At 43.4% G+C, this 27,199-nt stretch overlaps 1 protein-coding gene across 12 annotated transcripts in view; it reads right to left on the bottom strand.

Annotated features, from left to right (window-relative positions):
* The window catches only part of PHACTR1 (phosphatase and actin regulator 1), a 522,649-nt gene that overhangs the window by 44,235 nt on the left and 451,215 nt on the right, over positions 1 to 27,199 (bottom strand). For all 12 annotated transcript variants that reach the window (XM_003788309.2, XM_003788310.2, XM_023512323.1 and 9 more), the window contains 3 exons: positions 26,498 to 26,819; positions 4,919 to 5,166; positions 2,655 to 2,811 (listed from right to left, as the gene is read on the bottom strand). In XM_003788309.2, coding sequence (XP_003788357.1) covers positions 2,655 to 2,811; positions 4,919 to 5,166; positions 26,498 to 26,819 — 727 coding nt within the window. The remainder of the gene's footprint in view (positions 1 to 2,654; positions 2,812 to 4,918; positions 5,167 to 26,497; positions 26,820 to 27,199) is intronic.

Here is a 27,199-nt window from a genome sequence, read left to right as displayed (position 1 = left end):
AAAAAATTAATATTTAAAAGATGGCAGAACCAGAGCTTGAACCCAAACTCTCTCTACCATGGATACATTTTGGTTGTGAGATTTTTCACTCTGTTCTGGCTTCACAGTAAATGAGTGTCTGGGAGCACAAAGCTGGGCTCTCATGTAAGAACTGAAGGGCATAGTCCCTAAAACTCCTTGGGCATACACCAGTGGGTGTGTCACCTCAGAGACAACACAGAGGTGTACATTTGGCCTATCCTCCTGATTTGCTGAACTCCGTACAACCTTATACCAGGCTGCTAAACCCTCCTGACATCCTTTCCTTTAGCACAGCCCCTGTAATCTGGCTAGACCTGCCAAGGGTCTTACCACAAAGAAGAAAGAGTGAACAAAGACGAGGTGGATTCAGAGGAGTATGCAGGCCAGCTCAGTGCCTTGACTGTGTTCAGCACTGCTTTCTCTGCCTGGGTCTTTTTCTCCTGAGTCTGTGTGTCTTCCCCTGCCATCCGTCATAGGGAATGAGGGCTGGGAATGGACGCACACTGTGGTAAATTGTCAGTGGATTTTACTAATTCCAAGCAGTCTTTAAATGTCCTCACAAGAAGAAGGGTTAAGAAAGGGTTGATTTTTCCAGGACAAGACTTCAGATTCAGAGAACGTCTTCTCGTACAGGGTCTAGGTCTCTTCCCACCTCTGGGTTGGGATGCAGCCGTTGCCAGTGTTCATGGCGGCAATATGTGGCTATGTATTCAGGCATGAGAGGCTGGGGGCTGTCTCTATTTTTAGCACTATGCTTTGGGACAATGATGTTCTTTTTCATGACATCAGTCAACACCAGGTATAAGGGCCCTACTGTGGACAAGTGGAGGTTCAGCCTCTCACGCTGCTTCCTATGTCTCTCTCTCTTTCTTGCTTTCCTCAGAAGAGAACACCCCAGGCAGCTAGATGCATTGGCACCTCACATCTGTAGGTAAGTCTTCATGTGGCCCTCATATATCTGGGGCTTGGTTTGCACTGTAGCGCAGTTGGGGAAGTGAAGGTGGAAAGTATGACAAGGATACCCATGTTTGGGGTTGGAGTTGAACTTTGTCTGGGAAGGAGGGCTGGGTCAAGGAACTATTCGTCCTCTTTTTCCTAATCCCTCAAAGGATAACATGCAAATGTGAACAAGCTGGGACCGGAAGCAACTCAAATCCTACCCACCCAACCCAGAGATAAGATCTGGTTATATATGGCCTAGGACAGAAGAACAGATCAGGATTATTGCCTCCAAGTACTCTAAGGCATGCCTTCTTAGGAGGAATGAGTCTGCAGAAAAAATAGAATAACAACAGTGGGTGGAAGCTGCATGGACAGTAATTTCAGTTCAATAGAAGAAGAATGTTTAACAATCAGGTTCTCTGATAAGGGGATGGGTATTCTAGAGAGTTGTAGCTATCACTGAGGTATCAAAAGAGATCTGGACAACCACACTGTGGCCATCTTACTTCATTCAATGAAAGAAAGTGTGTGTGTAGCAGGTGGGTAGATATTTCCATTCTGACTCTGAAGACTAGGTCAAATCATCTATTAGTGTTGACCTTTTTACACAGCCCAGAACCATTACTACATCATCCTTAAGAAAGGAACAAAGTATGAGAAAGAAGCTGCCCTTAGGTAATAAAATAAATCAGGTGGGAGGGAAGACACTAGCATACCCCCGATGACGCCGCCTATGCTCGTATAACTTCTTTAGATACCACTTTCTTCAGCTGCGCAATGTGAGGGTGCTAATGACAACAGCTAATTGAATGCTTGCTGTGGGCCAGACACTGCTTTAAATACTTACATTAACTTAATTTCTGTTTAAAAATGCAGAAAGATAGGCAGAGAGAGCTAGTGCCTTATGGAAGGCTATTCAGCTAGTAAGCGAGAGAGTCAGGATGAGGCCCCAGTAGACTTTCATGTTACATCCAAACCCTCTGCACAGTGCCTGGTAAAAAAGTTAGGGCTCCAGAGGGAGTGCTCCAGAGCTGTCCTGTGAGATGTTGTGCAAGGTAACTAAAGTCCTCTATGCCTGGTGTTCTCACCTGTATCTCATAGAGAGGGTCAAAGATTAAATGATTTAATGCATGTACAATGTTCAAACAATGCTGGCCAATAGTAACTGCTCAAAGAAATGTCTCCTGATACCAAACAAACACGCCTTAGCGTACAAACACATTCACAGTTGTTGGATATATTAATGTAACACAAAGCTGTACCTGTGTCTGTAGTACCCATATGGGGCAATCACTCAAGAAGAGTGTGGTAATGAGGCATCACTACCAACCCCTTAACAGGACAGCAGAGTGTTCATCTGATCATTTTGTGCTTACCCAAATCACAATTCTTCTAAACACAGGTTCTCAATTCTATTGGGTGATAACTTTTTTTACAGATGGTTAATCTCCCTGGAAACCTGCCAGTTCCTCCCTGAAACTTGAGTCAAGTAAAGTTTCTAAGACTCAGATGAGTGAAGGAGAAGGAACTATAGAAGCATCCCGGGAGACAAAATGGGATGTTTTCTGTTGCCTCTTTTCACAGTAAGTTACTCAAGAGACATCAAAGACTGAATTGTGGGTAGAGACTAAACTTTTCTACTGCAGTGTGGAGAGCTTGCTGCCAGGAGGACAGAGGGTGCTGCATCCTACCTGGTGAGCTTGGTGCCGATCTGTTGCCTCAGCTCCAGCCGCTCCTCATCTGTTTGCCTGGGAAGGATGTTCTTTTCTTCTAGTTCTCGCTTAGAGGGCCTGTTGCTGAGTTTGATGGCTAAGGAGTCCTTCCTACACACCTTCATGGCCAGGGAGCCTGCAGGAGGGAAAAATGACTTAATTAAAGCTGACACATATTTGCGTGGGCTCTCCCACGGCCAGTCTTGGGCCATAAGGTACAAGGCAGGAAGAAAGGCATCAAAGGCTTAACACCTCAGAGTGGTAAAGGCCACAATTTGCAGAGTCCCTGCCATTACTACATATATTCCTAGTGCTGTGTGGGGCAGGTGGGGAGTGTAAGGAGGGCGAGTGAAGCTCTGCTCTCCAGAACATCCAGTATGCAGGCAACATCACAAAGGAGGGCAGGACCAGCTGTGGGTGCAGGACACTGCAAAGGGGGAGACAGGCCAGAGGCTTTAGGAACTGAGGAAGGCTTCACGAGGAGGAGGGGCTGACACCTGAAGAAGAGATGAGGTTCCACCAGGCAGCAGGCTGGTAGGAACCTACATCTGCCAAAGCCCAGTGGTGACGGATACGCCAGGAAATCTCAGGAGACAGAAGAGATCAACTCTGCTGGAGTTGGGGGACATGAAGGGGAGTGAATCTGGACAGACACAGTGGGGCCTGTTTGGGGTGGGAGTGGAGGTGAGGGCTTTAAACAGGCAATATCCTGGGATTGCTTTTTCTTTTTAATATGCAGGTTTCTAAGCAGCCAGGGTAGGACTTCCTTACTTTGGGTATAATTCATGGTTCTTAACTAGGGATGATTTTGCTCCCCAGGGGACACTTGGCAAGGCCTAGAGCATTTTTAGTTATCACAGCTGAGGTGGCAGGAGGAGGTTGCTACTGGCATAGAGTGGGCTGGGTAAATAAACATCCTCCAGGGGACAGGACGCTGCCTGTCAGTATCACCCAGCAGTGATCTGGTCTGAAATGCCAAGAGTGCCAAGGTCAAAGTCTTGATATAAAACATTCAATTCTCTGGGTACAAAATGGTGAACAGAGGCTGAGTAGCTGCTCTGTCCATGCAAGGATCACCTGCCCTGTGTGGTTCCCTCCTCACCATTACTTTGGTCATCTCAGAGCTTGCCAGAGCTCTCACCGGGCCGCAACTTTACCTCGCTAGCGGAAGCCTGGTGAGCACAGAGCAGGCAGCAAGTCTGGGGATTCCTTGGGGCTTTATTCAGTAGTGTTGGTTTTAATGGAACATGGACTTTGGAATTTGACATAGCTGCAATTAAATCCCGAACGCCCCCCTCCCACATCCCCACCCCAGCAGTGAGGCTCTGGGCTAGCTCCTTACTTCTCCATTTTCTTCCCTTGTTTGTAAAGTGGGGGTAATAGTCTCACTGGGTTGCTATGAGATGTAGGTAAGAGACTAAAATCTCAGCCTACTGTTGGGCATACAGTATATGTTGAATGCACGGTGGTTATAGATTCACTTATTAGAAAGTTGACCAATTATCAGGCTGTGCTCACATAACTGTGGCCAATTATCAGGCTGTGCTCACATAACTAAAATTTATTTATTTTTCATGGCCAGAGTGAGAGATTTAGAACTTTGCTTTCTTTATTTCTTCTCTTGTCTCTTAGCACATTTAAAGGTCTTAAATGAGAAATTTACATTCAAGCCTTCTAAAGTTGCCAAGATATGTTTAAAAATGAATTTGTGGCATACACAATGGTTAGTATTTCTGAGTGTTTTTAGGTGGGAGCAGATTTTTAAGCTTTTTTTAAAAAAAATCCCTCTCTCCTTCCCCCTCTTTTTGGTGTGTACCTCAAGGGAAGCAGCGAAGAAAGTCATCTGAAGAGGTAGGAGATGTAGCATGGTGTTGCAATGTTTAGGGTTACGAGGGCATTTTGAGGGCATTTACCCTCTCATATTGCTGGTATATGAAGTGAGAACCTTGGAGGTTAATTGAGCAGCCCTATGACCCAGAGCCAATTAACACCACACTCAGGGTCAGTATGACCCAAGGCCAGTTAACATCACACTCAGGGTCAATATGACCCAGGACTAGTTAACACCACACTCAGGGTCAGTATGACCCAGGGCCAGTTAACACCACACTCAGGGTCAGTATGATCCAGGACTAGTTAACACCACACTCAGGGTCACAACCCAGACAGCTGGGCACTGGGTGCTCTCTATTCACAATACCATGCTGTCCTCTGCCCACAGTGAAGAGGTTGGATGAACATACTGGTATACAATGAGCTGTCATCATCTTCGTCCTCTTCCTCTTCCTCCTCTTCTCTTGTGTACAGGCAAGAAGAATCTTCGTAGTCTGATTCATGAGGCACATTTTCTTTATTGTCATCACATTCAATCACAACAGTTGGCACTTGTCTTATTTCTGGAAGGCCCATGGGTCCTGCTTTTGTGACACCATCACCCGAGTGCAAACCAGAGCTATGGTAAGAAGTGGAACAGGGAACTCGCTGCTCAGAGCTGTTTAAAGAGAAGAAGGAAAGAGGAGATTCATTTTGACTAATGTGTTACATAAATGAACAGGAACCCTTTTAAAACTCAGTTGTCCAGCCCTAAGAGACAAAGGGTATACCAGGAAATTAAAATCTCATTTCTCCTCTTACAGTTAATCATTTTAGGATGGCAGTTTCCTGATGGTGGTAGTGGCATGGAATAGGAACTAATTCTAATTCCTTATGGAAGGGTGGTGGTGATTGCACAATGTGAATGTACTTAATGCCACTGAACTGTATGTCATAATGTGGTTAAGATGGTAAATTTCACGTGATATGTATTTACTACACTATTAAGAAAAAAAATTTTTTAAAGCAGGGGTAAAGGATTAATTTGATAGTGAAGCCAGAGATCCAGGAGGGAAAGATAACAACTGAGGTTCCAGTTTTTAAGAGCTGTAAAGGTGACTGATAGGAATTGAATGTAGGACAGACCACTTAAAATGTCACAGGTGGAGGTGCAGAGAAAGGAAAGGGGGTTGAATAGAAGGCTGGAGACCCATGCATGACATTGGCAGAGATGACCTAGAGAAAGTTCTCTCCCATTGACGGTATCAGATCCTCAGCAGGGAGCCCCAGGTAATGTCAGTCTGGTTTTTCTTTGAGGCCATTTTTCTAAGAAGCCACGATGATAATATTTTTGGTTCTATCTCTTAAGCCAACTTCATCAAATATATTTAATTTTTAAAAAAGCTATATAAGCTCACTACCAGAAAATTGGGAAAACATGTCTTAAAAAAATAAAGAAAATAGTTTTATTTATTTATTTATGAAAATAGTTATATTCCTAATAGAGTGTATCTGACGATCATATCGCAATTTAGAAAGCTTGTTGTAGCAGGCTATGCACAAGCTCAGAAAGAATGAGAACACGAAGCCAGAAACAGTTAAATTCTATAGTTCTTTTTCAGATTACCTGGAATTTATATCTTTTATTTAAGGAATTTCGAAACACAGGAAACTCAGTGCGTTTTACACCCCAAAGAGTCTGACACAAGGAAATGCAACATGAGGGTATATGACAGATCAGTAAGAGTTACACGGGAACATTTTTGTCCAAGACAAATCTTACTTCTGACGTATGAATGCACGAGTCTCCTCTGAAGCGTCTCATCATGCTTTAAAGTATTGCTGTGTATAATTTAAATTCAGTTACCTTTCTTCCTCTCATTGATTCCCAAGAGCTAGTTTTCTCTTTGTACTTTTCACGTAACTCTCCAGGGACACACGTGGAAAATCCACTTAACACATTATGAGCTATGATGTTCGAGGCAATGAACTAAACCAGCTTAAAAAAAAAAACAAACCTTCACTTACTGGATAAAGATTAAATCACATATTTCCAAAATGTAGCATCCATTAGCAGTGTGCGTGGGCCCATTTCCCACCTAATTTAATACAAATGTCAACGGGAACAGAGCAGTGAAATACATGACAGATGGTCTCTAGGGTGACAATTACAATATCTGCCTGGAGATAGATGGATAGGGAACTTCCTGCCACCCTGAGGGGTGGCCCTTCTATCAGGCACGAGCAGGGACCACATTCCAACAGTGCTTGGATTTCCTCCTTGGCTACCGAAGGAAGTAGAAACAGAAGAGGCAAAAACTGTGACCCCATGGCACATGTTTTGCCCCAATCCTACCTTTTCCTTTATCTCCTTTATAGTTGAATTAGCAATGGTTCTTATAAAGGCACAGAGCTTGGGATATAGCAGCCCATAGATTCTTATTTGGTGAGAAGACTCTTTTGAGGAAAAAAAAAAGTGGAAACCCAGGAAGCATGAGTTCCTTAAGCTAGAAGGCTCCGAAGTGATTCAAGAGGACAGAGGAGAGAGAAATATTTTGCAAAGGAAGCTCAGCAACTTGGCCCCACTGGTAGTCTGTGATAAATAAGAGGCTGCAGTTTCTTCCTCAAAGATACAGGGGAAGTGTGAAATCTCCTTGAGTAGGATGGGGTTATACAAGGACCGCCAGCTGCTTTGGCAGGTACTGGGGACCAGTCACCGCAGTCAGTGACTGCCTGCTGGGGGTGCTATGGAAACAGCTGGAGACCTCTGGGCCCATCGGGTCGTCTTCCTGATGCCTGACTCCTAGTATGTGCTAGAATGTGCAGTTTCCTTAAGAATGAAGGTGCTTTGGTGTCCTTTTGGTAAATTGACCAAAAGGGTTTGCAAACATTCTGTTAATAAACATCCACTGAATGCCAACTGAATGTCAGGAAAGGTCTTGAGAGGAAGGCAAATACCCACATAAACCTTCCTATCCTGTAATAATGGAGAACCAGAGGAGAGCAAGAAAAGGGCTGAGAAGGAGGCTGGAAAGGGTATCATGGGATCTCAGCTGGAGGAGGAGTCAAGATACAGATTGAGGCCACAATTTGCCACTTGCTCTCCTCTTGACTTTGGGCAAATCGCTTAACCTCTAAGCCTCAGCTTCCTCAACTGCCAAAGTAGATAAATCGTGTCTTTTTTTCTGTTGGGCTGGCACATGTGAAGTAGCCCACTGGCCTGGCCTTAAACAAAACCCTCATTTGTTCTTTACAGAAATGGCCTTCCCCTTGGTTTCACGACAGGCTCACTTTCTTTCTTTTCTTTTTGTATTTGAAAACCAATACAATATTTTTCTTTTTGTATTTGAAAATAAAGCACAAGCTTTATTTCTTGTGCATATTTTTAAAATTAAATCATAACTGTATACATTGAAGCATTTATGGGGTACAATGTGCTGATTTTATGTACATTTTGGAATGCTTACCTCAAACTGGTTAACATACCCTTCACCTCACTTACTTAATTGCTGTGTTAAGACATTTATACTCCACACTTAATAGATTTGACATGTACTCTTGCAATATGCACCATAGGTGTGGTTCCATCATTTACCCTCCCTCCATCCACCCTCCTCTCCCTTCCCCCTCTTCTTCCCTCTTTCATCCTGGGCTATAGTTGTGTTTTATCTTACATATGAAAGTGTGGATGATTATAAAATGGTTTCATAATAATACTGAGTACACTGGATACTTTTTCTTCCATTCTTGAGATACTTTACTAAGAAGAATATGTTCCAGCTCCATCCATGTAAACATATAAGAGGTAAAGTTTCCATCTTTTTAAAGGCTGCATAATATTCCACGGTATACATATACCATAATTTATTAATCCATTCATGGGTCGATGGGCACTTGGGCTTCTTCCATGACTTGGCAATTATGAATTGAGCTGCAACAAATAATCTGGTGCAAGTAGCTTTGTTGTAAAGTAATTTTTGGCCTTTTGGATATATACCTAGTAGAGGAATTGCAGGATCGAATGGCAGGTCTACTTTTAGATCCCTAAGTGTTCTCCAAACTTCTTTCCAAAAAGAGTGTATTAGCTTGTATTCCCACCAGCAGTGCATAAGTATTCCCTTTTCTCCACATCCATGCCAACATCTCTGGTTTTGGGATTTTGTGATATGGGCTAATCTTACTAGAGTTAGATGATATCTCAAAGTGGTATTGATTTGCATTTCTCTGATGATTAAAGATGATGAGCATTTTTTCATGTGTCTGTAGGCCATGTTCCTGTCTTTTTCAGAGAAGCTTCTGTTCAAGTCTCTTGCCCACATGAAACAGGTCCATTTTCATTGCATTCTCCACATTCTCTCTGAGTAACTTTCTTTTCTTTCTTTCTTTCTTTCTTTTTTTTTTTTTTTTTTTTGGTTTCAATTGTTTGGGACTCATTGAGGGTGCAAAGAATTAGGTTACACTGATTGCATTTGTTAGGTAAAGACCATCTTATACTTGTGTCCTGCCCCTAAGAGGTATGTCATATTCTGTGAACCCCCATCCCCCCACCTCCCCCTCTACCTACTCCCTCCTTTCCCTACCCCCACCTTGCATTAGATCATTTACTGCCTTGATATTAGAATTGAGTCCATTAGATTCTTTCTTCCCCATTCTTGTGACAGAGTAACTTACTAAAGCTCAGATCTGGGAGCCTTATTCCTTAGAATGATACATGTCTCCAACCTACAAAACCAGTGCTGAGAATGACACACATGGAAGAACAGTTCACACGTTATGAGCTATATTATTCAAGGTGAGGAAGCAAATCAACTCTAATGCAGCATCTCATTATGTGTTGCCTCTGCCCATGGAAGTGGTGGGTAGAAAAGGGAATACCCAGCAGGACACCAGTCTCAGTAATGCTGCTTCTATATACTATCTAATGGACTCAATTCTAATATCAAGGCAGTAGAAGATTTGCTTGAAATAAAGGTCTTCATTGCAAAAGAAAGGTGAAAATCATTAGTGCCACAAGCAATAGTCAAAATATAGCATGATGTGCTTACCATGCTCTACACAATATGGTCTATATTATTACCCAGCTTCATTTCCCCTTCCTCACCTCTGTCTCCAAACCACTTACCTCTCAGTCACCTGCTACTATGTATTTGATGCTCTTGGCCTGGAACATGTACCCATCCTCACCTCATTCATTCCTAGTTATCTTTTAAGACTAGACTAAGGCAATGCCTTCCCTTCCCTGTATTTACAGAAGAATCCTCAACTGTGAAAATTGTGACCATCTGTTTGCTTACTATTTTCCTCTTCCCACCCAAGTTCTAGGCTCATTAGAAAGCAAGAGCCATGTCTCGTGTTTGTATCTGGTGCAAAGTGGACACAGTAATTGTTTTTTGTTTTATCCAAATGAAAGAAATATGAGCTGGAATGATTGCTACTTAAATGCATTTATAAGTGGTTGCAAACCATATTCAAAGGTATTAAAGGATTGTTTTTAATTTAATTTTCAGGGAGGCACCTAGTGGTGTGCGGCAGGGATGTGGTGCCCCAGACTTACCCAACACCTTTATCAACAGCTTAGATGATGACAGAGAGGGCATCCTCATCGAGTATGTGGAAGAACCAAGGTAGAGAAGAAAAGGTAGGAGAGTAGAAGAGCGAACATTCACTTTACTGAAAGTGTCACCCACTGTTTTAGAAACTTTCATGTATAGTATCTCATTTCACCTTCATAACAATCCTACGGGACAGGTGCTGTTATCCCCATTTTATGAAACAGGATACTGAGGCTCTGCAAGGGTAATTAACAGGCTCAGAAGGACCCATGAAAGAAAAGAATTGGGATTTGAACCTACTCTGTTATTCAGTATCTAAAAGTTGGACCATGATACTTAGTGAGAGTGTATACTTTGATTAAACACAAACCCTACTAACCAAACCCAGGAAAGATGGAGAAAAGATCATGCCTTGTCAACAACATCCCACCTCTGTTGTATCATTACTTTATAGCTGTTTTAAATCTTCCTAACCAAGGGTAAGGAATGGTGCTCTGCCCTGCTATGATCAGGTCACTCCTGAGCTCTGAGTGTAAAGGATTCATGGTAGACGCTGGATTCAGAGCTGTCAGGGTGGTGAGGGGACCGATCTGTTTACTCATCATTGTGGCTGCTTTCCTACCAAAGAGGTAGACCAGGGTAGTTACAACAGAATTTAAAATATTTACTGTCTAGTTCTTTATAGAAAAAATTTTCTGAGTCTCTATCTAAACCAAAGTTTCCTAAATCTCCATCATACTCACACCACCTTAATTTTTTGAATATGCCATCTTTGACGTTCACTCACACTATTATTTGCTTTGTATTTTAAAATCAATACAGTACTTAAAAAAAAAGCTATTGTAGCCTAATATTAAGCAAATTATCTTTGTAACCACAGGTTATATGGGAATTATGTTTATAACATGTTAGGCTAAATACATATTTTTATAATAAACATGTTAATATTGCTATACATGTAATATTTAGTAAAATAATAAAACTTACAATAGGTTGTTCTAAAGTTATTTTATGTACCACCAATTATGTAGATAACATGTTTTGGCCTAGACCAGACATGCTGGCCTAGACCAGCCTTCCTCTCCCCCCCTCAACATGGGCATGATCAACATTTTGGGCTACAATTCTCTGCTTTGGGGACTGTCCTGTGCATTGTACATGTGGTGTATTTAGCAGCACTCCTGGCCAATACCCACTAGTTGCCATAGATGCTAGCAGGACTTTTTCTAAATCTCCATATATTGCCAAATATCTTCTGGGGTCAAAATTGCCCCAGGTTGGGGAAACACTGGCATCCACAATGGCTTTGCTGTTTGCTATATTCTCAGAATTGTACCATGTGAATCCCTTTAAAAAGCACTTAGGTATTGATTATCAGGAACTTGCAGTTTTCACCGAATGGTGGAGAATTATCCATAAGCAATCATTCAAGTTCCTGACTTGCTGTTGGTGTTGGGGGCTGTGCCAACATCCTCATGCTTTGGGGGCTCCACTCAATTATTTCCCCCCTGCTTTAGTTCCGGAGCCATCATCCACTTAATGCAAGAGCTTCAAAGTAGCTCTTGAGAGAATCAGCTCTTCTCATTAGGTCACCCAGATCAGTGATTTACTCAATGACACTGCAGTGGCCTGAAAGTCACCACAGCTTCCCAAGGACCTGTCCAACTCTCTGAAGAAAAGCTGACTCATGTAATACAATGTATTCTAGACCACTCACATTAAAACTCTTTGGCATTAAGCAGTTAGTTTGCTTTGAATTCAAATGGACTTCATTCTACACGGTTGTGTTTATCATTCCTCTTCCCATTGGCTGACTAGCTTCTAAAACCACAGGTAAACATAAAACATCTCATCCTAACCTAGTTGGAAGCTTTGTCAAGTCTTACTGGATTATTGTAGATAACAGTGATGAATGTAAACATTTTTAAACACTCACTCTACCACACACTGCTTCATTTAAGCCTCACGGCAACCCTGGAAGACAGGTACATTTTGATCTCTTCCTCCTCCAGGCCCCATTTTAGAGAGGAAAACAGGAAGGCACTTAACCAAGGCCACACAGCCAGAAGGGTGCAGGGTGATGCAGGCATTACCACACCCAGGTAGTCAGACTATGGGACCCGCTCTCTTACTGATGTCTCTAGACTGCTGCCTGCAGAGAAGCAATGCAGCACGTCTGACACTTACTCTTCTTCCAGAGCCTTGCTCTCCCCACCACCACCTTGCCCACCCTCTATACCGCTGTCCAACAGGTCTGATCATGTAATTCTCCCAGATGAAAGAGCATGGAAAGGCCTCATTGTACTGGATAAACTCTCCCTTTCTGGCATGGATGAGGAGGTACCTTGTGATCTGACGCCCAATACCTTTTGATTTCACATCACTATTCTTCACCACATTCCCAAAGTTCCAGCCACACCAGGCCACTTGCCACTACCCAAGTACACTGTGGATTCCCACTGTTGCTCGGTCTCAGAACTCCCCTGTCAGAGTGGCCTGCGGCGTCCTACCTGTCCTTTGGGGATGGCTCAAATCCCATTTCATTTCAGCAGCTTTTCCGATTTTTCCAGAGGAAATCAGTCCCTTGATCTCACCCCACAGCTCCTGTTCCCACCTCTGCCGTAGCATCTCTCACCTTACGTTACAATTGCACGCACAGCTAAGCACCTGCCCCACCCCCACTGACTGGGAGCCTCTCCAAAGCAGAGGCTGATCCTTCATTAGCTTCCTGCCCCAGCCTCATCATTGTGCATGTCTTAGAACCGCTGGAAAAGCCAATCAAGTATCTGAAGTCCCTCAGAATCAGAGTAGGCCTATTACATTCCAAATTGCTTAATTCACTGATAATCCCTGACCCTTAGAGACAGAGTCTTGCTATTGTAGAAAAAGTATCCTTGTGAAAGGAGAATTAAGATTTTTAGAAATGGTGATCCAGAGTTCTTTTTCCTAAGAAGAAAATCCAAAGAGCAAAGGTACAGAGATCTGTGCAAGGAAGCCTGCAAGGGTACCTAACGCCACGTACCCTGAGACTGTGTGTGCACAAATGTCATCGCACACGGCATTATGTTGAAAATCCCCGGTTTGTGGTTTTTCCATTTTTTGGATTCTGTACTCACAGGCTGTCAGTTAAGACCACCTGGCGTCAGGCTGCTTCGTAAGTGAGGTCACTGGGCTAGATGAGATCCATAGGGTGGCTGTCAGGTTCATCATGTGCAGGTTACAATAGACAACTAAATGTCGCACACGAACTTTACAGCCACCCTGTATAAGGTTTCCTTTTATACTAACAGTCTACAACGAATTTAAATAAACACTAAAGGCCTTAAATTATTCTCCAGGGGAATAAAAACGGAGTTCTGCTTCCTGTCCTCTAGGGAGCTCCAGGGAATGTAATTTTCCTGACCAACAGGGATAAACGTGTAGAAACTGCGAGCTCCATGGCGTTCACGGATGTCGGACATTCGTACCATTTGGGAACATTTCCCTTCCACTACTTAAACAGGCCAGTGGCTTCTACAGCTCAGGGTGAAGGAACAACCATGACAATAGCCCAGTAGCGTCCTATGCAAGTGTGCCGTGAATGTTTATCATCTCGTTTAATCTTCATAAAAACCTGCGGAGTTAAGTGTTATTATTACCTTGGCTTTTATGTATGAGGTCATTATGTCTCTGAGACTGTAAATGATCACGTGGCTGTGGTCACAGCAGGGATGGGAACCAGGGTCTTCTCACTCCAGGGCCTGTGCTCTTTCCGTGAACCACACTGCCTTTCCCAGAGAACCAGCCTGCTCCTTTCCCATGCATGTACATGCTGACTATGAAGTGCCATTTATACCCCAAATTTTAAAAAGCCATGGAATGTGGCAATTGCCTTTATAAGAAAAAGCCAGGATAACAGACGTTCACAAAATCCAACTGCTCTGTTGCGATGAAACTCGCTGAAGAGCCTCTGATGAGGACCACTGTGGAACCCATTGGGAGGGAGTTGCATTCTAGATTTGGGCAGACAACAGTTTTTGTGTGAGTAGCAAATGGCTAGGGGTGAGAAGATGTGCAGAGAAAATAGGCTAGAAGTGGGAGGAGAGAATAATCACCGAGCTGGACAATCCAGCCTTGGGTAATGGAGTATTACCAATAAAAAGGAGGCATGGCGCAGGGGTGTGTGTGTATTGTAGCCACGTCAATGACGCATTTCCTTGAGAACAGAAAGACGCCCCATCATTCTCCTCCTGCTGCCCTGCCTCATCTTTCTTCAGTGCCCCATCCCCGTGTCACCTCCTATTCCACAGTTTCTGGTTTATCGTCTGCTCTTCTCACTGAAAGGTAAAGCTCAGGGGCACGAGGACTTTGTTGTGTCCTTGCTGTCTCCCCAGAGCAGAGAACAGCCTGTGTGAACAGGGAAGAATGAAAAGACATTTACCTAAGACAGGAGGCCTGGTATTTACAGAAGAAACACCAAAAAAGCAAGGGATTTGGAAAGCTTGAGAATAAAAGGTTGAGTCAGGGAAAGACACACACTGAAAACCCTCTCTTCCTTCATCCCGTCCCCACGACACCCTGGGGACGTGAAAAGCTTTATTCGTTCCCATCGGTTCTGTCTCCATCAAGAGTGATTACTCATTTATTTTTTAAGAATGACCTACCAATCTTCTTTTAGGAAAACTCAGCTCTCTTCTTGGATTCTGCCAGATGAAGGAAGAAATGTGGGCTGAGAACACAGTGAGACCCATCAGCTAATCTACTTTTCCGACCATTTATACAGCCACATGTTTCTAAGGAACCTCTAGACTTTGAAAATTAAGAGACTGGCCTACCTTGCACTTTCATTACTGGGTGAGGCTAAGGCTCAGAACTTACTTTAAATAAGTCGTAAAGAAATGAAGGCCAAGATTTCTATAGTCCAGGGTCACTGTAACAGTTGCTTCTTTTTCAAAGCAGCTTTCCCATCTCTGCTTTATCTGCACCCCACGGGCTGATGAGCAGGGAAGCACTGTGACCCAGTCACGACTGGGCAATTTCTGGTTATCAAACACCTTTGAAATTCTCAGGGGGAACCAAGAATAGGCTATGAAATTAAAAATCACTGTCTCTTTTAAATCCTTAATCTTCCCTCAAAAATACTTGGGTACCATTTTACTATTTCTTTTCACTTCTAAAGAAAAATGTGTAATCAAGGGATATTGCTTTCTGGTATCTGATTTTAAATGCATCCATTGTTAAATTAAAAAAAAAAGACATCAATCTCCTCAAAGGACAGAGAACATCTATAATCTACAAATATGACACTGAAAACGAAATTAAACTCCAATAGAAACAGCTTTTGTGGTTTAGTCTGCAGAGTTATGAAGAGAGTTTTCAGAGGGGAGAGAGAGAACAGGCAGGCCTTTTCCTCTCAGAGACCAAAAACTGTGTGAGAAATTAGGCTGCAAATTGCAGTGCCTGAGGCTGAAAAATAACAGAAATAACCACTGCAGGCCAAGAATATAGTTAATCAGCTTCATTTTAAGAAAGCAGGCACACATTGTGTGGTTTATCGCGACCTCGGATTAGCCTTCTAAGATAAGAAATCCAACATTAGAGCTTTTGTTTTTCTGTTGGATTTTGGTCAGCAGGAAACTATGCTGTTCTATGTATAGATGAGGGGACTGAGGCTTCCTGAGAGGAGGGTGTATTTGGAGTTTCTTTTTCTTCAGCAGGGGTAATGGATTTAAATTCATTCATTCACAACCTCTGTCCTTTCAGGGACCAGTGACCTACATTTCTGAAATATTATCTGACATTGGGATGTGATGAATAACCGGTAAGACCCAGAGAGCCTGACCGTCAGTCCCCTATCCCCAGCACTATTTTGGATGCAGAAACCAAACGGTGGTGGTTTTTCTCCTTGACTTTGTCCCTAGACATTAACGAATCTTCCACGTCATGCTTGGCTGAGTGGGTAGTTCCAGAAGGGCAGGGTAAGCAGGACTGTGAGTCCCAGCTGGGCCACTCACTAGCTGTGCCTCTGAGTCTCTGGGTCCTCATCAGATAATGGAGAAACCTACTTGCTCCCCAAAGAGGCAGCTATAAGGTCAGAGGGCAACGCTAGTGCTCCATGAACATCAACTCGGTAGTTGCGTTTTTAACTATCCATGCATTTAAATGCCAGAAATTTATCATAAACTAATCATTATGGATATTAACCATTAATTTATTAAAATGCCTCCTTTGGCATTTTTCTATTTATGAGCTAAGAAAAATTTGTGGACAATGGTTTCCAAGAAGATCAAACAATCAATATTCACACAATAGAAAATGGCAGGGTTTCTACTGAAGTAAACACAGGAACCCAAAAGCAGATTCCCTCTCTTTTGAAAAGAGGGAATACTCTTCAGAAGGTATTAACAGTTTGTATGGTGGCATTTTAACTTTCCGCTAGCCAATTTGCTTGCCAACCGTGCGGAGGATGGGTCTTGCTCACAGTGACATTGCCTTGCACTGAAACCAGATCATGCTCCATGGAACAGCACTTAACATTGAAAACCAATATATATGTGCAGCCACTTACGGATGATAAATGTAGGCTTTAAAAATCAAAGAACTGACCTAAAAAGTCAGGGGTTGGTAATGCTGCCCTCCCAGGGGCAAGGACAAATGTCTAATCAGAATTGCATGAGATTTTGGAGAGATGATCTTAAATATAAAAAGAGAATATTTCCCTAGAAACACATTTCATTAAAAAACACAGGCCACTTGCTGTATGATAATAACAAGCTTCATGTCATTGCCACTTCACAAGCAAGTAGCACCCAGGTATTCAGAGTTTCATTCTTGCTATAGCACCCGTTCATGTGTTGATCATCGGGAACATCCTCATTTGTAGGTAAAACATTATAAACTTAAGTAATGCAATAATTATGTTAGATTGTTAAAGCTAAAAGAAACCCTGGGGATTATCTAGTTCAGAACCAAGAATTATTCTTTAGAATTTTCTCTGACCCCCTGAGACCACATAAAGAAAAGTAACTGTCATCATGAAACATATATTTTTATTTCAAATTAATATGAGGGAATACATTTTTAGGTTACATTGTTCTCACTTTGAACGTAAAGTTCAAATTGTAGGACAGCCCCTCACCCAGGGGAGCATGCTGAACACCCTCACGCTGTGCACATTAGGTGAGATCCCACCAAACGCCCTCCTTCCTCCCGCCAATCGTCCCCCCTTCCTCTCCCCTCTTCCTCCTTACCCTTCCCCCTTGCTAGACTATATTTGTGTTTTATCATTCATATGAGTGTGTGTTTATGTACTCAAGAATGGAAAAAAAGTATCCAACGTACTCAATACTAATATGAAATGTCTTTTTATCCAAAGATTATAAATTATATCATGCTCTTTGAAAGGACTGAAAATAATCATGAGATAATAGAATTTTAGAGATTAGGCGAATTTGGGGGACTACTGATTTCGATTTCTTCTGTATAATATAAAAATTCATTTTTCAATATTCTTGGCTAGGTGTAGTGGCTCACACCTGTAATCTAGCACTTTGGGAGGCTGAGGTAGGAGGACTGCTTGAGGCCAGGAGTTCAGATCAGCCTGGGCAATCTAGTGATACAGTGAGACTCTCTGCCTCTTAAAAAAAAAAAAAAATGGTCAGGCATAGTGGCATGCACCTATAGTCCCAGCTACCCAGGAGGCTGAGGCAGGAGGATTACTCAAGCCCAGGAGTTAGAGCTTACAGTGAGTTATGATCTCAACACTAGAGTCCAAACTTGGCAACATAGGGAGACCCTGTCTCTAAAAATAAGCAAATAAACTATTTATATACTTAAATTTAACAATATGATTACTTTAAAGGAACGACTGAATTTTGTTACTATGTGTCTATTACAATGCCTGGCACTTAATATTTAGTAAGAATTCAAGAAGATTCTGCAACCATTTGAGTCTGGTTGATCATTTGTCTGGCCTTTGTTAACACAGACGTACATCTATTATTCTATCAGAGGTAAGCTCATTCCATTTTCTACGACTTTCACATCAGAGTTAACCTTCTTTAATAGATCTAACCTGGAGTTATAGGCTTGGACATGTCCTTCGCAGATGATTGAAAATGTACGTTTTTCCTTTATGGAAGTACATGAGCAAAATATTTGGAACTGCTGGCCTGACATCTCCAATGTCCTCTGTAATGGTTTTTAGGTTCCTCCTTATATCTGATCACAAACTTCCATAGTTACTTCCATTTTCTATGATCTGTCTTCTAAAAACCTAGAGAATAAATGCCAGCTTTATTCCTTTTCTTTTTAAAAATCTCATTCACTCATCTGGAGACAGTATATCACTCCTTCTTTTAAAGCACTTAAAATGTTCTTTCACTCCCTTTCTCCTTCTTCATCTGGTTTTTCTTCTATCCTTCAATTTCAATGCAGCTCTTCAGAGAAGACTACCCTGAAACCCACAAACCAGCTGACCCCTCTGTTGTGTACTGACCTCCTTCCCTGCACCCTCACAGGTACTGATTTGTGAAGACCATATTCCCTGCAGATTCTAAGTGCCACTGAGGGCAGCTGCCTTCTATATTTTGTTTACAGCTATATCCCTGGCACCAAGCACAGAGCCTGGTCTAGAAAAGGCACCCAGGAAAAAACTACTGATGGGTCTTCTGGTTGCTAAGCAAATACAGGTACCTTCCTTTCTCTTTTTTGGGCCTGTTTTCCCTGAAGGTCTACAAATCAGTGATTGTCTGCAATTTTCTCCTAGCAAATGTCAGAGCTTTCCTGATCTAGCGGCTGAGGGCTTTGGGGATAGGAAAAGGTAGATAAAGAATGAACTGATTAGAAATGTATTTATTTGTTTATTTTTAAAGCCAATGTGCAGCAAATTTGTCTCAGCAGAACTAAATGTGTGGTACTTAAAATTTCCTAAACCAATATCCATTGGGTGAAAACAAAGCATCATTAAAAATATCAATTGATTATTGATATGCATGAATGGTAAGAGTAACAAAAGACGTTAATATTTGCCTTTTTAGTTCAAACTCTGATTTTAATTTTTCTTCTCACGTGAATATGCCTTGGTCTACTAACACGCTTCCTTCTGGTCTGCCTAGGCACCTCATTCCCCTTCTCTCCTTTTACCTAGTTGTTCCTACTTTTCAGGTCTCAATATAAAATTCTGACAGTTACCTTTCAGGTTTAGTCCAAGGGTGCTGCATATGGATCCCTACACCTCAGCAATCTGCTGTAGGACCTAAAGCTATTATTTCCCCACCCCATTTTATCATTTGTGATGATTTGCTTCAAGAGACTTAAAAGAAGGAACAATATACTTCAACGGCTGAAGTTCATAATCAAAATTATTGTAGCTTGAGCTCCAGTTTCATATTACCAGACAGGACAAGCAAAGACCTAAGTTTAATTCTGGAGGAGGAACTCTATACCTTGCTTCTAATGTCAAACAAAACAGGAACAGCCCAACAGGGGCTGCAAAAGTGTATTCACAGCTAAGGCCTGTTTCTATAATTAAGGGAGCTTATAACAAAACATTGATTGCAATAATAAAATACTCCTCTATTTCAAAGATCAGAATAACAGGTGGTGCCTGTGGCTCAAGGAGTAGGGTGCCGGCCCCATATACTGGAGGTGGCGGGTTCAAACCTGGCCCTGGCCAAATACTGCAACAAAAACAATCAATCAATCAAACAAACAAACAAATAAAAACAAAGATCAGAATAACTGTTTATGAAACTCAATAAATGTTTTCAGTGTACTTCCTATATGAGAGGTGCAATGACAGATTGAGGGAAGAATGGTGTCTCCATCCATTGGTGCTTCTATATCAAAATAGCTGAAACTATATGATGTATGAAGAACAGCAATGTATTTTTTCACAGTTCTGGAAGCTGGGAAGTTCAAAATCAAGGCATTAGCAGGTTTGGCTACCCAATGAAGGCTGTATCCTTCAGAGGAGAGAAGTGCGGTTTCCTCACATGGCAGAAGGTGGATGGACAAAAAAACTTAACCCTTTTGTTAAAACCTCTCCCATAAAGGCTATAATTGCATTTGTGAGGGTGGAAGCCTTATGGTCTAACCACCTTTCAAAGGCCCCACCTGTAGATATGATCACATTGGCCATTAACTTTCAACATCTGAAGTTTGGAGGGAATACATTCAAACCATAGGAAATAGGGAGACATGGATGGTTCCTGCCCACATTTAAGACAGAATACATACAGAGAAACACAACACTACACAAGGGTGCAACAGGGGTATGCACGGCAGCCCCAAAGGACGGCAGAGCTCTGTGAGAATCCAAGACATGGCATTTTAATAAAGTCTTGAAGAATAAGTAGAAGTTTTCTCTTCAAAAGAAATTGGAGTGGGTGGTAGAGGAGAAGATACAAGAAATCTCATTCCAAACCAAGGCAACAGTTCAAATTACTAGAATAAGGAAAATATAAAAGGACAAAGACATTGCTATAAAAGGGTAAAGGTCAACAGTATGCTTAATATATATAACATGTCTTATAAGAATCCAATCCATGAAGAGGAAGTGGATTAATAAGCAGTTACCATAACGGTCACTAAGAGCTCTCCATTCAGTCATTCATTCAATTTCATTCATTCATTCACTCATACCTACAAGCCAGGCCCTGAGAGAGCCAGGCCCCAAGCACCTGAGAGACAAATGTAAAAAAACAGTTCTTGCCTTTATGGACTGTATGTTTTATTAAGTGAAAAGAGTAATAAGCCACAGGAAAGGCAAAGGACACAAATGGTCAGATGGTAAAAAGTGCTATGAAAAGAAAGAACAAAAGGGGGATGAATATAAACAAAAGGGAGAAGCTGTCTGGGTAGGAAGGTCACAGGGAGGGCCTGCTGAAGAGGTCACGTTTCAGTAGAAACCTGAGGCAGGGGAAGGTGGGACCCTGAGGACATTGAGGGAAAGGCAGTGCAGACAGATGGAACAGCCAGTGCAAAGGCTCTCCATCCGGAGTCTAGCAAGGCCCAGTGTGCGAGAGTAGAGAGAAGGCTGCAGTGGGGAAGATGAGCAGGCAAAGCAGACGGCAGCAGGTAAAATACGGGAGGTGGCAAGGGCCACTGGCGAGCTCTGGACCACAGGAGGAGTTTGCTTTTTACTCTTGGTGAGCTGGACGGCACAGGAGTATTTTGGGCACAGTGACTATTGAGAGCTAAACTGTGTATGCTCCCAAAGCAAATGCGTATGTTGAAGTCCTAACCTCCAGGACATTAGAACGTGAGTGTATTTGATGACAGGGTCGTTAAAGGGGTGAGTAAGTTAAAGTGAGGTCATGAGGGTGGGCCTTAATCTACCACAACCAGGGTCCTCATCAGAAGAGGGGATGAGGACACATAAGCATGCAGAGAGAAGACCATGTGAGGACACAGGGAGAAGACGGCCGCCTACAAGCCGAGGAGAGAGGCCTCAGGAGAAACCAACCCTGTCCACACCTGGATCTTGGACTTTCAGCTTCTAGAACTGAGAGATAATAAACTTGGGTCAGTCACCCAGTGTGCTGGACTTTGTTGCTAGTAGCCCTAGCAAATGATCTGATTTTATGAAACTCCATCTCTTTGACTGTTTTGTTGGGGGTGGCCTGAAGGGGCAGGATCAGATTCAGGAGACCAGGTCGGAGGCACTGCAGCAAGCTGGTGAGGACCCTGGAGGCTTAGACCAGGGGTGGCAGAAGCAGGTGGGAAGTGGGGGCTCCCAGCCACAAGTGCTCTCCATGTAGACTGGGCAGGACTTGCTGATGGTCAGATGTAGGGTATGAGAGAAAAAAGGGATCAAGGGTAACCCCAGATTGTTGGTGTGAGCAACTAGAAGCATGAGATTGGCTTTAGTTGAGAAGGCAAGGACTTCTTTAAAGACTGCAGTTCCTTAGGCATCTCCCTCACATTCCTTCAGGGTCAACAAGGAAGGGTCCACGTCCCACCTTCACTTTACTAACAGGAGCCTGGAGCACAGAGCTGAATTAAGATCCGAAAGGAAATTAGTGGCTGATGAGGATTTTATGCCTGAATTCCGGGACCGAAGCCAACTAAATCACAGACCTTATTGCTGATATGAAAAACAAACAGTGGCATAATATTTGGAATGATAGAACATCACCTTCACAAAAGGTATGAATCACTAGTGGAAAGAAATAAAGACAATCTAATTTGAGGAAAACGACCCAAACAAATAAAATTTCCTCCAAGACTGGATCAAAACCATTTGCAATATGCCTTTCAGGGGCACAGGAGAGAAATTTCATGTGCTCACTCATTTTGCTTGGCACTGGCTACCATTTCTTGGACACCTACTGTGTCCTACCTCACAAATGACCCTCATGAGGCTGGTGGTACTATTACCATCATTATCCTCATTCTACAGATGAGGAATGAAAGGCAAACAGAGGTTAAGTGATGTGCTTAGGGTCATGCAGCTAATGCATGGTATGCACGAGATTCAAACTCTGGCAGTTAATCCTGGAACCCACACAGTCATTGTGAGGTGGGGGCTGCCTTTAACTCAGTCACACTACCTAGGGCAGCCCTGTGACTCTAGAGGGGGAGGAATATGAACCCCCTTTAACTTTGCTTCACTGGTCTCTACTTCCCCCATTCTGACGCCCTCCCCCCAAATCTGGTGAGCCAAATCTGTACATCACTACAAGTCGCTGGTTAGTGCCATCAAGCAGCCTTAGTTGGGGTAATGATTAAGAACTTCTCCAAACAAATCAGAACAGATTCAGCAGAGGGGAACAGGCACAAGATGGTGAAGGGTCTAGAAGCACTTAAAGGGAATGGCAGCTCTCTTTAAGGATTTAAAAGCCTTTTTACCAAAAAGGGAGGTTAGAAATAAGATTGGGAGGATAGACATAAACTGTAAGAAACAGTACTTTTAATCTGAGAAGGAACTTTGTGGCAGTCAGACCTTCTCAACAATGGAGCAGGCTATCTTGGGACCCAGTGAGGGCCTGTTCAAGTAAAGTCTGAGGGACAGATGGTCAGGAACCCTGCCTGACCATCTAGGGGCTAGATGGTCTCCCAGGCCTCTTTCAATTATAAGATGACCAGCTGTGCAAATGTATGGTCCGATGTCAGGTCCTGATGCTGGGTAATTCATTATTCAATTTTCACATCACCTACAACGTCTTCAGCAGGATGGGCCATTGGTCTGGACTGATGCCCCATGTTGATGATCTATGAGACAGATCTCTGGTCCATGAGACAGATCTAATGGTACAAACAGTGGTGGGTCCAAGGATCTTTGCAGGCAGAATGTCTAAGTGTTTTGCAATGTCATTCCTTTCTTGCAGAGTTTTTTGGGATTACTGGAAATTGCCTGGAGGATAAAGAAATAACTCCTTTTGCATGAAACTTGGTTAAAACAAGAATGAGATCATGTTGACAGGCAACTGATCAACATAGGAGACTTTTAGGCAGCAAAAGCAGGGCAATATCACCTGAAAGCCAGGAGTTCCCTCCCTACACTGAAAATGGCCTGTGACTTTGTCCTGCTCTCAGATTCTTCCAGGACTCCTGAGAGATGACGGGATATGAAGAGAAAAATCTCTCCCATATTTATTTGTTTGGGAAGAAGGCATCTTCCTCTTGGGGGGGGGGTGATCTTGTCAAAGTGATGCATGTATTAATTCCCTGTGTCCTGGCTGGTCCATTTGGACAGCCCTATCCTCACCTCAAGGGGGAGGAGAGGAGATTGGAAGGAGGTAACAAGAATCTGGGGTGGCACAAAGCATAAGGACTACCTTGGTTCAGTTGCCAAGATCATGCTGTGCACCCCACATTCTCCGTACTTCAACAGACCTATCCAGTGTTCTAAACTCAACTGAAATATTCCACAAATACCTACAGAGATTATGAAACTTGTCTATCAGCACTGTCAATTGAAGCTTTTAATATGGCAAGTTTTAAGTGGAAGCATATTTAGCAATATCCTATTACTATACTGTCATGAGTATCTTTTTCAGATTAAAGCTCACAAAAGATAGAAAAACTTACTGGGGTTGGCGCCTGTGGCTCAGTGGGTAGGGCGCCGATTCCATATACTGAGGGTAGTGGGTTTGAACCCAGCCCCAGCCAAACTGCAACAAAAAAATAGCTGGGCATTGTGGTGGGCACCTGTAGTCCCAGATATTTGGGAGGCTGAGGCAAGAGAATTGCCTAAGCCCAAGAGTTTGAGGTTGCTGTGAGCTGTGATGCCACAGCACTCTACTGAGGGCAACAGGGTAAGACTGTGTCTCAAAACAAAACAAAAAACCTTACTGGGTACCCGTTAGGTAGCGGGGTAGGCAGAGATGTTGACTGCTACTTGTCTATGGGAAGCAGCTATGCTCTTGTAGCAGGAAAACCCTGGCTTGAAGGCCAGCCCATCAACTCACCGCCTAGGGCAGTGCTTTTCAAATGTCTATGAAGAACAGTTCATAGACAGGAAGAACAGTTGTACTGTTGAGTAGGTAGCCATGGAGAACTTACTCAGCCTCCCTAAGTTCCTCCATTTATTCAGTCTCCCTAGATAGTGCAAATTTAGATAAGATGATCACGATCACCTTGATGATGATGTGTACGAATGTGTAACAGATTAAAAGGAGCTGCTCATACTTTAAATTATTATTGCTCTAATTAATAAAAAGAGTACTTGAAAATGATGGCAAGGGGCCAGGTCAAATTTTGGTTGTTGGGGGATTTTTTGCAGCTAGGGTAGGTGTTAACACAAAGTGATCGAGTCAGAATTCCTAGTGACAACAACTTCTCTGTGAGTCACTAATTTCTCAAACACAGAATTCTTCACTGAAAGGCAGGAGCAGAGAAAGACACCGAGGGTCAGGAAACCATAGCTTGTAGGTCCTGCCTTTGTCTGCTTTGACTTTGGCTCCAGGGATCTGCTGAGCCCTCCAGATTGCAATTTTCCCATACACAGGACCCAGTGACCAGCAGTCACTCCTCTGGAACAAGCATTCTGGTCCCAGTCAGACACACCCTCACTTCAGATCAAAACACTTTCTCCTTATAATGCCAGGAAATGCAGTCAAGCAGAGTGCCTTGGAGCCATATTGGGAAATCCCAGTCTCTCTGTGGGCAGGAGGCGGAGCCACCAGTTTGAGAGATTCTCCCCTGCCTGGGGGAATCAGGGCCCCTGCAGCAGGCCTGACCTTGGGGGTCTTCTTTGCAGGTCTCCCACAAGAGCTGTGGGAGGCAGATTCTGGTGAAAGAGGCGGCTGCCGCAGTGGCTGCCAAAAATGAGAGGTTCACACCATGTGGTCGGATTCCAGCGCTCGGCTCCCTCCGCCAGCAAGGGCAGGTGCATCTGTCCACTATTCCCAGCCCCTCTATCTCCCTCCACCAGCTCTCGTCTTTTCTTATTTTACATTTAAATTGTCTTCTGACTATCATAAAGGTAATCTATACAAAATTAAAAAGTAAGCAGTGCAGAAAGACATGAAATAAAAGCATTTTCTCTCCATTTCTCCACCCCAGGGGTGAACCCTGTTAATGATTACATGGACATCCTTTTACAAAATGCTCATGTTTATAGAAACATGATATGCACTGGTGTGCGTGCGTCTACACACACATACATGGACATGCAATAGGTCCCAGAATAAGGCTATTTTGTTTAATGTCATTTTGTTATAACACTGGTAAGAAAAACGACCTCATTCCCAGCAGAGACTACTGTCTGCCTGGACTGTGCACATTTTCCCCTCTGTGTGGGTTTCTTCCAGGGACTCCAGTTTCCTCCTATATCCCAACACTGTGCACGGCAGGTGAACTAGACCGTCTACATGATCCCCAACTGAGTGAGTGTGGGAGGCTGGGTGTGAGAGCACCTCCTGAGATAGGATGGTGTCCTGTCCAGGGCTGAGCTGCCAGGAGGGGTGCCAGCTACCCATAAACCTGAGCTATACTAACTGGGGCAAATAAGGATCTTCTTTGTTGCTACTAATCTTTCTTAAATGAACGTATTGCTCACGTTGATTTGAATTTTTAGCATCAGAAGTGTTTTGGTCTTTGTTTATATATTCGGCGATGTTTTTGTGATGAGAAATACACAGTGGGAACTTCCCTCTTGCACGTCTCCATTAGCCTATGGTCAAACCGGTTTCATTATACACATTTTCATCACATACATCGTTTTGTTAAAGTTGCAGTTTCCACTAACCCACTACTTTAAGTGAGGACAGTTCATATTTATGTATAAATGTCTATGCTACGTCTCCTGTTCATAAATGAGATTCTTCTATAGTGTGTCAACCGGCAACATTACTTTGCTCTTCCATGCTTTCTCTGACACTCAGTTTTTGGTCTGAGTTTTTTTCAAACTTTTTTTCCTCCAATAGAGATAAGCCCTGGTCCACATTCCACAGTCGTGGTCTAACCCCCCAGTGCCCTCTGCCCAGCCCCCTGCCCTCTCCCCTCCTGACCTCCCCGCAAGCCCACCGTTACCTTTCCAGCCGCTGCATGGTCATGGCCAGCGTCTTGTTCAGCTCATCTATCATCCTGCAGCCCGAGGGGTGCATGGGGAGGGAGCCGGTGGCGGAGGGGAGGTGCTGGCCGTGGCTGCCGTACTGCAGCTGGTGCTGGATCTGGGAGGGCAGGACGGTGTGGTGGTGCTGGGCCACGCTCTGCTGGCTGCTCTTCTGGGCAGCGTAGGACACCAGCGAGAGGTCTGGCCCCCCTACAGGCATACAGATCATGACTTTCTTTGGAGGTAGCGGAGGCGACAGTTTCACTGGCAGACAAGGCAATTTCACAGGGGCGCCAGGATCTGTGGCAGAAGGAGGGTAAAAAGGCAGATGTGAGTCGGGGGGCATCAGAAGAAACCCAGAACACCACACGGGGCCACCTGGGGATTGTGGCCACTCAGGTGGGCCCTTTAGACAAAAAGCATCAACTGAGAGACACCAGTATGGCAAGAGCTTCTCAGAAAGCACCACTGGCCCTTGTTTTATGCTCAAAGGGCTCTCAGGAGCCCAGGGGTTCATGTTGTCTGTCTCCCAAGTGGCACAGAGGGTGAGGCTGTAGGAAGGGTGTGTGTGATGAGCTCCTCTGGGCACAGAAACTCACAGGCCATCAGAACACCTCTGCTGGGATATGCCATGCTGGGTCTGAATGCAGTTTGTCCCTGCCAATCTTTGTTTTTTTTTT

This window comes from Otolemur garnettii, unplaced genomic scaffold (genome assembly GCF_000181295.1).
Source record: "Otolemur garnettii isolate 467f Iridium unplaced genomic scaffold, OtoGar3 scaffold00026, whole genome shotgun sequence".
Taxonomy (NCBI): Eukaryota; Metazoa; Chordata; class Mammalia; order Primates; family Galagidae; genus Otolemur; species Otolemur garnettii.
This window is presented reverse-complemented; position numbering and strand designations above follow the sequence as displayed.